Here is an 11,881-nt window from a genome sequence, read left to right on the forward strand (position 1 = left end):
AGTGGAGCAGGTTGTGAGCTTCAAGTTCCTTGGTGTCCACATCACCAACAAACTATCATGGTCCAACCACACCAAGACAGTCGTGAAGAGGGCACGACAAAACCTATTCCCCCTCAAGAGACTGAAAAGATTAGGCATGGATCCTCAGATCCTCAAAAGGTTCTACAGCTGCACCATCGAGAGCATCCTGACTGGTTGCATCACTGCCTGTCCGAGCGGAGGGTAGTGCGAACGGCCCAGTACATCCCTGGGGCCATGTTTCCTGCCATCCAGGACCTCTATACCAGGCGGTGTCAGAGCCCTACAAAGAGTCAAAGACTCCAGCCCCCCTAGTCATAGACTGTTCTCTCTGCTACCGCACGGCAAGTGGTAGCGGAGCGCCACGTCTAGGTCCAAAATGCTTCTAAACAGCTTCTACTCCCAAGCAATAAGACTCCTGAAAATCTAGTCAAATGGCTACCCAGCCCCCCCCCCCACCCCCTCTTTACACCACTGCTACTCTCTGTTGTCATCTCTGCATAATCACGTTAATAACTCTACCTACATGTACATACTACCTCACATAACCGGTGCCCCCGCACATTCACTGTGTATCGGTACCCCCTCTGTATATAGTCTCGCTGTTGTTATTTCACTGCTGCTCTTTCATTAATTGTTACTTTTATCTCTTATTCTTATCTGTATTTTTTTTAACTACATTGTTGGTTAGGGGCTCGTAAGTAAGCATTTCACTGTTAGGTCTACCCCTGTTGTATTCGGCACATGTAAAATAATTACATTTGATTTGATTTGACTAATTCCGCTCCAGCGATTACCACAAGCCCGTCCTCCCCAATTAAGGTGCCACCAACCTCCTGTGATATATATATACAGTACCAGTCAAAAGTTTGGACACACCTACTCATTCCAGGGTTTTTCTTTATTTTGACTATTTTCTACATTGTAGATTAATAGTGAAGACATCAAAACTATGAAATAACACATAAGGAATCATGTAGGACCAAAAAAGTGTTAAACCCATCAAAATATATTTTATATTTGCGATTCTTCAAAGTAGCCACTCTTTGCCTTGATAACAGCTTAGCACACTCTTGGCATTCTCTCTAACAGCTTCATGGGGTAGTCATCTGGAATGTATTTCAATTAACAGGTGTGCCTTGCTAATTTGTGGAATTTCTTTCCTTCTTAATGCATTTGAGCCAATCAGTTGTGTTGTGACAAGGTAGAGGTAGTATACAGAATATAGCCCTATTTGGTAAAAGACCAAGTCCATATTACGGCAAGAACCACTCAAATAAGCAGAGAAACGACAGTCCATCATTACTTTAAGACATGAAGGTCAGTATATCCAGAAAATGTCAAGAACTTTTTTTAAGAACTTTTAAAGTTTCTTCAAGTGCAGTCGCAACAACCGTCAAGCGCTATGCTGAAACTGTCTCTCATGAGGACTGCCACAGGAAAGGAAGACCCAGAGTTACCTCTGCTGCAGAGGATAAGTTCATTAGAGGTACCAGCTTCAGAAATTGCAGCTCAAATAAATGCTTCACAGAGTTGAAGTAACAGACACAGCTCAACATCAATTGTTCAGAGGAGACGCCGTGAATCAGGCCTTTATGGTCAAATTCCTGCAAAGAAACCACTACTAAAGGACACCAATAATAAGAAGCGACTTTCTTGGGCCAAGAAACATGAGCAATGGACATTAGACTGGTGGAAATCTGTCCTTTGATCTGATGAGTCCAAATTTGAGATTTTTGGTTCCAAACGCTGTTGTCTTTGTGACCGCATGTGTGGTTCCCACTGTGAAGCATGGAGGAGGAGTTGTGGGGGTGCTACGCCATCCCATCTGGTTTGTGCTTAGTGGGACTATCATTTGTTTTTCAACAGGATAATGACCCAACACACTGTGTAAGGGCTATTTGACCAAGAAGGGGAGTGATGGGGTGCTGCATCAGATGACCTGGCCTCCACAATCACCCGACCTCAACCCAATTGAGATAATTTGGGATGAGTTGGACCACAGAGTGAAAGAAAGAATGCCAAGAGTGTGCAAAGCTGTCATCAAGGAAAAGGGTGGCTACTTTGAAGAATGTAAAATCAAAAATGTATTTTGATTTGTTTAACACTTTTTTGGTTACTACCTGATTCCATATGTTTTATTTCATCATTTTGATGTTTTCACTATTATTCTACAATCTAGAAAATAGTAAAAATGAAGAAAAACCTTTGAATGAGTAGGTATGGCCAAACTTTTGACAGGTACTGTGTATATAAAGAGTATTTGAATAGGTCAAATACATCAGGAATTCTTGATGAATCTGGGGGAAAGTCTCCTCCCTCTCTATCTCTTTCTCTCTTTCTTTCTTTATCTTTCTGTAGGTAGGGGAGTTCCGGATCCACGCAGCAGAGTGGACGGCAAACGTGTCGGCTGAGTTCAAGGAGACACGGCGGCGCCTGAGCGTAGACATCTCCAACAAGTTTGAGCGTGCCGCCTCCATTAAGCGTCGACTGTCCTCAGAGCTGGGCCTCAACCCCATCACCCAGGAGATGACCCCGGGCAGGAGGACGCTGTCCGTGAATCTGGGGCCAGGGGATGAGAGGGAGGCCTACCCTAACCTGGCTCTCTCCCTCACTCCTGTCCCTGGAGCCCTGGCCCGCAATGGCAGTGGACTCTACCTGAACGGACTCAGTCCGGACTACGCTGAGGTAGCCATCATAGAGAGCCTCTAGTGATGAGACACCGGGGTTGTGGAAGGGACATGGAGGTGAGACACATTTATGGTCATCAGTGGAGATCATTAAGTGAGACTAACACACACACACACACACACACACGCTTGTGTGTTCATGCTCACACTTGTGCTCATTGGTTAAGAGGCTGGTTGGAGAGACAGATAGACACTTCAAGCTGAGATCTCATGCATACTGTAGGTGAGTTTTCAGACATACACACATGCACACACACATGTTCGTCAAAGGTGATGAGATGCATACACACACTAGGCTGTGCAGTAATCGATTGAGTGCTGTGAGGGAGAGAGACACTGGTCGATCATCACTTACAGTAGATCGATCATCACACACAAATACACACACACACACACTAATTAATGGAGCTTGTGGAGAGACACACGCATTAATGCTCCCACTCCACCTGAAAACACAGAGAGGCTCTGAAGTCTGCATCAGATGAAGAGGTTCTTCACTGTCCAACACTGTATCATCCAAGATGAAACTTTCTCTAAGGCCTTTTACCCAACAAGTGTTAGGTTCTCACCAGGAGGCAACAATAATCACCAACCTTACAGAGCATGCAGTTGATGTATTTCCAAGATTGTGTCTTTTTTTCGTTTCAGTTGACACTTTTGTATGGTTCATGTATTCAGACTACTAGGGCAGCATTTATTTGATGCCTTGCTTTCAGTAATGACACCGCTTACAGTTTTAAAGCAGAATGTTTGGATCATTTTTTTTACCGTCAAGAAGGACATGCAGCTTTTTACCTAAGGAATATTCCTAGTGCCTTAAATAATGGAAGAACACTTTGAACAGTGTTTTGGATTGCCGGTGCATGTTGGACTGAGTCTTATCTATCTGGGTCATTATCAAGTCTTAATTCTTACTTAAGCAATCCTTGAGAATATTTGTACATTATTTATGCGTCTTTTAGAGAACACAGCAACACATCAAGTAACAAGGAGAAGGTGCATGGAAGGATATGAACTTTGACCATTTGAAGTGGAGATTTAACAGAAGACAGAGCATACAAGCATATTTCCGATTGGAGCTGGACTGACTGGGATATTTCTGACCTCTGTCTGTGTGTGTCAACCATTCTGTCCCTATTATTGTCCCAGGTTCCCTTGCCTGCAATGGTGACTTTGTCATTCAGGCGCATTCCTGATAGAATGTCACTCTCTTCCTCCTACTCCTCCTGTTCACCTCTTCTCCTCCTCATCCCTCTCCTCCCCTCCTCCCACTCATAGACAAACGTAGACACTCTATTTATCAAAGAGAGAAATGGTCCTACAGAAGCATATCAACCATTCACCTCTATGGTTGCCTTCAGTAACTCTGTATCCCAACAACTCATCCATTTATGTGGAAATACTAAGGTAAGATATGTATTTATCTCAATGTTAAGTCCATCAAAAGCAGAAGTGATCTGCACACATAGTACAAAGATTCTTCTTTTGCCATCTCTGGTTGGTTTTCTTAACGCAGCAGGGGGAGGGAGAGGGGGTGTTAAACACAGACGTTTTGGCTAATGCTTCGTCATTAAGTCCCTCACTTGGTCTGCACATCACTATTTCTGGGGTTAAACAGAATACTCATCATAAAAAAAACCTCTTCCTGTGTCCACCTGTGAATAACAGTATGCTATCTAAGCAAAGCTCGAGGAAGACAAGGCTTATATCATGGAGTTCCATAGTGATGAATACTTCTCAGTGGGTGGTGGATGTAGAAGGCAGATTAGGGAAATAGCTTGGTAGCCTCAAGGTTCAATCCGGGTTCTTTCCTCTGACAGGGCTATTCACCATGTTGAATAGAAATATATTTGGGACATACATATATTGTATTTTCTTATACAAATCAGGCCCATTTTATGATTTTACTCACTTTTATTTTGATTGGGTGTGTGGGTAATGGGTGTGGTTATTGGCATGGTTATGGGTTTGATTATGCAATGTGTTATAAGGCTGAGGGGAGACGCAATGAAAAAATGACTTGGATTGTTACTTGAATGAGGGGAGACGCAATGAAAAAATGACTTGGATTGTTACTTTAATGTGTCTTACTGTATTATTTATTCTGTGCTTTCTTATTTCCAATCACATTTTTAATGTCATATCTTGCCAAAACATCACACATGTACATCATACAATACAGAGCAAAGTGTCTTACAAATGCCCATTTCATCAAGAAACAGGTTTACATTTAACTTTCAGTTTTGAACAGAGTAATGGTTGTTAACTGAAAGTATGAATGTTTGAAGTAGCCAGGTCACCTGTGATACAAATCAGTATTTGAAACCAAGCCATTTTTTTAATTTAACCTGTATTTAACTAGGCAAGTCAGTTAAGAACAAACTCTTATTTACAATGACGGCTTACACCAGCCAAACCCAGATGACGCTGGGCCAATTGTGCACCGCCCTATGGGACTCCCAATCACAGCCAGTTGTGATACAGCCTGGATTCAAACCAGGGTGTCTATAGTGACACCTACTAGCGCTGAGATGCAGCGCCTTAGACTGCTGCACCACTCGGGAGCCCATGTCTGCAGATTTCGGGAGATGACATGGAAACCGAGCATTAGGAGCAACAGTGAGGGCTGTAACCTTCAAGTAGTTTTCGGTTTTGCTAGGGCATTATGGACAGGGATGGCGGATGGGTTTAAGCATCTGCCTCTAGTGCTAACGGTTGCATGTTTGAATCCAGCAATAGAAAGTTGTTTTTGAGATTTGGTATAGGCTTAAAACAAAAATCTCTTTCATCCATCTGCTTCCAGTGCCAAAGGTTGTATATTAGAATCCAGAGATAGAAAGTAGTTTTGTAGATTTTTGTTTTAAACCTATCCAAAACCTTTACCTTAACCATTCAGAGTTAATGCCTAACTTTAAGATTCCGGAGTTAATGCCTAAACGTAACCTTTAAACACTTTGAAATTTGATGTTTGGAACAACTTTGAATTTTGACGTTTGAGTAACATGGATGAACGTTTAATTCTGACGTGAAACTGTGAGAGCATGTTGCAGAAACAAATGTTTATTTACAGTACAAATCTGAGCAGGCATCATTGCCATTACGGCACTATTTTATGTGTACAGTACAGTATAAAAGGGAATCATGTGTTACTGGGGGGGAAAGACAGCCAATGACAGGTTTGTCCTATTTCCAAGAAGTGTCCTAATACTCTTAAATGGTGTATATTCCTTGTCTCCTTAGCTTTCCTTCATGACCCCTGATGTCAAAAAGGTTTCCCCCATAGCTATAATCTGCCATATCCTATCAAATCAAGTGATCATGACGAACAAGGAGACGAGGATACAGTAGAAAGCTATTTATCAGTATTGGGACAGTCCATTATCAGTGTGGTTATGAGGGAGAATGCTCACACAGCTCAGAGCAGAGGCCCATGGGAGTTCACTCGTACGACTTCTGCCCGGGCTGTTGTATGATGGACAGGCACTGTAAGGAGTCCTGTCACCACCAGAGAAAAACTAGTGCATCACATTATATAAGCATATCTACAGCCCACAGGGGGATTCAGTGTGTGTGTGTGTGTGTGTGTGTGTGTGTGTGTGTGTGTGTGTGTGTGTGTGTGTGTGTGTGTGTGTGTGTGTGTGTGTGTGTGTGTGTGTGTGTGTGTGTGTGTGTGTGTGTGTGTGTGTGTGTGTGTGTGTGTGTGTGTGTGTGCATACGTGTAGTATATGTGATCATCACTAATCATTTTCCACCCCCCCTGAAGGATCTTGGTAGTGTCACATCATTTTTCAAGGGTAAAGACACGTCATAATCACGTCTGTGGTTTGCATCAATGTCCAGACTCAAGCATTTTGAATTTTTCTCAGCCTTTTATATAGAAATGGATATTGGGAGTCATTATGAATGTAAACATGCTCATGATCTAACATTGTGATGTATGTGTGCCCGGAAGCATTCAAGTTGTCTCGATGATTACAACGTATATCAAGAGAAAAGAACAGTTAGTTCTTTCATTTATTTCTAATAAACGGATGTGTATATAACGCCATGTTGCATGTTAATTTATTTATTACTTCCAGTGTTTGTAAATGCATATATATTTCCAGCTGTCCTTTGCTTCCAATAAGAGGTTTGTACGACACTTTTTCCATTTAGCATGACATGTGTTAATGTCTATGTGTGAATTCTTCAGACCACGACAACCTTAAAGTATTTTTATATGAAGTACTCTCAAGATCAATGCTTTGTTCCTGCACAGAAAGCAACACTCAGAGCCAGAAGAATGCAATTAACAGGAAAAGGGAACTCAATGTGACCAAATAAAATGTACAGACTGACAGTATACTGTACCAAGCTTTCAGTCTCTAGACCTTGACCAGATACAATACAATACATAAAAGGTTGTTATTGCAGATTGCTGGATGGCATTACGTAATGTCAGTTGTAAATGCAATAGCTAATGCTTGTGATTCTAACCCCAGCTGGTTGTCCTTTGTTCTGTATAAATATTTTCTGAAAATGGCCGTGCCTAAAAATGAAGAAGAACATAGACCCTACTGTAGCTTTGACCAAACTGCTATAAGCTTTAAGTCTCCCTCAGATATCATTGTGAGTGGGGAAGACAATCCTCAGTAAGAGGATGTAATTATTATCTAATGAAAGATTTGGGTTTGAGTCACAGGTGTGTGAGGCGAGAGAACATGTTCTATGTGACCTCACAGGTACAGTGTACAGAGCCTAATCATCCAAGCATTGCATCAGAACAGTGGAAAAAAAGAACATTGCATTAGCAGAAAACTTGAGATGTTCGCCCTGGACCTGTCCACAGAGACAGGCCTAATCAGACAGATGCTCAACCTCAGCTGCCTTACTGTACAGTATACAAATGTATTAAAAATTAAAAAACAGAAATACCTTATATACTGTACATACTGTAACTATTCAGACCATTTGCTATGAGACTCGAAATTGAACTAAGGTGCATCTTGTTTCCGTTGATTATCCTTGAGATGTTTCTACAACTTGATTGGAGTTCACCTGTGGTAAATTCAAATGATAGGTGTGTGACTTTCCAAATCATACCCAATCTATATAAGGTCCCACAGTTGACAGTGCGTGTCAGAGCTCCGAGATAGGATTGTGTCAAGGCACATGCCTGAGGAAAGGTACCAAAACATTTCTGCAGCATTGAAGGTCCCAAAGAACACAGTGGCCTCCATCATTCTTAAATGGAAGAAGTTTGGAAACACCAAGACTCTTCCTAGAGCTGGTCGCCCAGCCAAACTGAGCAATTGGGGGAGAAGGGCCTTGGTCAGGGTGGTGACCAAGAACCCAATGATCTCTCTGACAGAGCTCCAGAGTTCCTCTGTGTAGATGGGAGAACCTTCCAGAAGGACAACCATCTCTGCAGCACTCCACCAATCAGGCCTTTATGGTAAAGTGGCCAGACGGAAGCCACTCCTCAGTATAAGGCACATGACAGCCCGCTTGGAGTTTGCCAAAAGACACCTAAAGAATCTCAGACCACGAGAAACAAGATTCTCTGGTCTGATGAAACCAAGATTGAACTCTTTGGCCTGAATGCCAAGCGTCACGTCTGGAGGAAACATGGCACCATCCCTATGGTGAAGCATGGTGGTGGCAGCATCATGCTGTGGGATGTTTTTCAGCGGCAAGGACTGTGAAACTAGTCAGGATTGAGGGAAACATGAACAGAGCAAAGTACAGAGAGATCCTTGATACAAAACCTGCTTCAGAGTGCTCAGGACCTCAGATTGGGGGTGAAGGTTTACTTTCCAACAGGACAACGACCCTAAGCACACAGCCAAGACAAAGCAGGAGTGGCTTCGGGACAAGTTTCTGAATGTCCTTGAGTGGCCCAGCTAGAGCCTGGGCTTGAACCCGATCGAACATCTCTGGGGAGACCTAAAAATAGCTGTGCAGCGACGCTCCCCATCCAACCTGACAGAGCTTGAGAGGATCTGTAGAGAAGAATGGGAGAAACTCCCCAAATACAAGTGTGCCAAGCTTGTAGCATCATAACCAAGAAGACTCAAGGCTGTAATCACTGTCAAAGGTGGTTCAACAAAGTACTGAGTAAAGGGTCTGAATACTTATGTAAATGTGATATTTCAGTTTTATAGAAAACAGTTTTTGCTTTGTCATTATGGGGTATTGTGTGTAGATTGACGTGGGGGAAAAAACGATTTAATCTATTTTAGAATAAGGCTGTAACGTAACAAAATGTGGAAAAAGTCAAGGGGTCTGAATACTTTCCGAATGCACTAAAATAACATCAAATTGATCAGAAATACAGTGTAGACATTGTTAATGTTGTAAATGACTGTTGTAGCTGGAAACGGCTGGAATACCTATATAGGTGTACAGAGGCCCATTATCAGCAACCATCACTCCTGTGTTCCAATGGCACATTGTGTTAGCTAATCCAAGTTTATCATTTTCAAAGGCTAATTGATCATTAGAAAACCATTTTGCCATTATGTTAGCACAGTTGAAAACTGTTGTTTTGATTAAAGAAGCAATAAAACTGGCCTTCATGAGACTAGTTGTGTATCTGGAGCATCAGCTTTTGTGGGTTCGATTACAGGCTACAAATGGCCAGAAAAAAAGAACTTTCTTCTGAAACTCGTCAGTCTATTCTTGTTATGAGAAATGAAGGCTAGATATTCCATAAAAAGTCAGCCGTTTCCAGCAACAATAGTCATTTACAACATTAACAATGTCTACACTGTATTTGTAATCAATTTTATGTTATTTTAATGGACAAAAAATGTACTTTTTATTCAAAAACAAGGAACTTTCTAAGTGACCCCAATCTTTTGAATGGTAGTGTATATGCAACTGCCAGAATAATAGAAACACCAACATAAAGTGTTTTAATGCGGAGTTGGGCCGCCACGAGCCTCCACAACAGCTTCAATGCGCCTATGCATAGATTCTACAAGTGTCTGGAACTCTTTTGGAGGGATAACACATTCTTCCAAGAGAAATTCTATCATCTGGTATTTTGTTGATGGTGGTGAAAAACACTGTCTCAGGCGCCACTCCAGAATCTCCCATAAGTGATCAATTGGGTTGAGATCCGGTGACTGAGACGGCCATGGCAATTGGTTTACATCGTTTTCATGCTCATAAAAAGCATTCAGTGACCACTCGTGCACCGTGGAAGTGGGCATTGTCATCCACTATCAGGAAAAGGTGATCAGTCAGAATGGCTGTGTATTTACTGTCGTTTACCTTGCTCTCTAAGGGGTTGAGTAGACCTAAACCATACCAGGAAAATACACCCACACCATAACAGAGCCGCCAGAACCCTTAATTACTCAAGTGTTTCCATTCTTTTTGGCAGTTACCTGTATTTTACAATGACCTACATACTTGACATACCTCACTTCATGACAATCCACACACGCACACACACACGAACCAAGCCTTTATTTCCTGTCTAGACTTGATTGAAATGACTGATTGAAGGGTGAGTGATTGACTGAGTTCTTAATGTGTTTGTACTCTGTCACATCAGACTGAAAAGGATGTGTCAGGCTCAGTCAGACAGGGATCATCTGAGGACGAGTCAAGACAAGCTGGTGTTAGATTGAGAGATGCTAGAGCTGTGTGTGTGGTTGTGCGTGTGTGTGTGTGTGGGGGGGGGAGGCATAGAGGAGGAAGGTTTGATTTGATTTCTACATCACTGAAAGTCTTTTAAAACATTATTATTCTGCTCATTATTGGACACTTAGATTTGGTTCTTTAACTTTTACCTCCTTTAGTCATGAGATGCTGTCCATTGATTTAAAACATTTCCCAGCCACTGCTTCCAAACCCAGAGGAGGCAATGTACGGGAAATGCTAGCACTGTGACACTTGCTATTGCCAAACTGCCTCGTTAGGAAAATGCAATACCATGCAGTCATGTATAGCACAAGCAGCAGAGCATCTCATGAAATGGAGAGTATAGGTTTTATGTTCTCATCAATGGTCTTTGTGAGGTAGCTTAAGGCCACTCAAACTGTTTCAGAGTGACTTCATTGATGCTCAGACAATAGGGTTCTTCACCAAATTCCAAGTTCCAAGAAACGAGAGGAAGAGACATTTTTGATTCTGAGAAAACCTCTGACTGTCACTGTCACCCTGCTTTCATTCTCTACAGACAATAGCCTCAAGATTCAGTTAATGGTCACAGCAGCTCAAATGGAGGGGAAAAACACGGCTTGATTCATTTTTTATCTCACAGGCCGAGTTTGAAAGCTGCTAATCTAATAAATAACCGCTGAGAAGAACAGTAACACAACAATAAAGGAACAGTAAAACTGATGCAGCAAGGTACATCACACTTTTTTATAGATCAATAAAAACTAGTGGTTTGGAAATGTGTTACTAGACTTGTGGTATAGTTAAACACCTATTTACTGTGTCCTTAAAGAGCCCTATTCAAACAACCACTGTGATACCAGCTTTCTGGAAACAGGACAAAACACATAATTCTTCAAAAAGGCACATTTGGACTTGTTAACAACATTTTTCTCAGACATATACACTGTGTGTACAAAACATTAAGGACACCTGCTCTTTTCATGACATAGACTGACCAGGTGAATCCAGGTGAAAGCTATGATCCCTTATTGATGTCACTTGTTAAATCCACTTCAATCAGTGTAGATGAAGGGGAGGAGACAGGTTAAAGAAGGATTTTCAAGCCTTGAGACAACGGAGACATAGATTGTGTGTGTGCCATTCAGAGGACGACAGGGCAAGACAAGATTTAAGTGCCTTTGAACGGGGTATGGTAGTAGGTGCCAGGTGCACCGGTTTGTGTCAAGAACTGCAACGCTGCTGGGTTTTTCACACCCAAAGGACATCCAGCCAACTTGACACAACTGTGGGAAGCATTGGAGTCAACATGGGACAGCATTCCTGTGGATCGCTTTCCACACCTTGTAGACTTCATGCCCCAATGAATTGATGCTGTTCTGAGGGCAAAAGAGGGGGGGTGCAACTCAAAATTAGAAAGGTGTTCATAATTGTTTGTACACTCAGTACCTTCAGAAAGTATTCATACTGCTTGACATACTGTTTTTATTGTGTGACAGCCTGAATTCAAAATGGATTAAATCTTCTTTTTTTTCACCCATCTACTTATAATACCCCATAAT

General features: G+C 42.0%; 1 protein-coding gene across 3 annotated transcripts in view; it reads left to right on the forward strand.

Annotated features, from left to right (window-relative positions):
• The window catches only part of LOC115188991 (potassium channel subfamily K member 2), a 51,251-nt gene extending 46,465 nt beyond the window's left edge, over nucleotides 1-4,786 (forward strand). For all 3 annotated transcript variants that reach the window (XM_029747873.1, XM_029747843.1, XM_029747863.1), the window contains one exon: nucleotides 2,380-4,786. In XM_029747873.1, coding sequence (XP_029603733.1) covers nucleotides 2,380-2,730 — 351 coding nt within the window. In that variant the 3' untranslated portion in view covers nucleotides 2,731-4,786. The remainder of the gene's footprint in view (nucleotides 1-2,379) is intronic.
• Nucleotides 4,787-11,881: the final 7,095 nt, after the last annotated feature.

This window comes from Salmo trutta, chromosome 1 (genome assembly GCF_901001165.1).
Source record: "Salmo trutta chromosome 1, fSalTru1.1, whole genome shotgun sequence".
NCBI lineage: Eukaryota > Metazoa > Chordata > Actinopteri > Salmoniformes > Salmonidae > Salmo > Salmo trutta.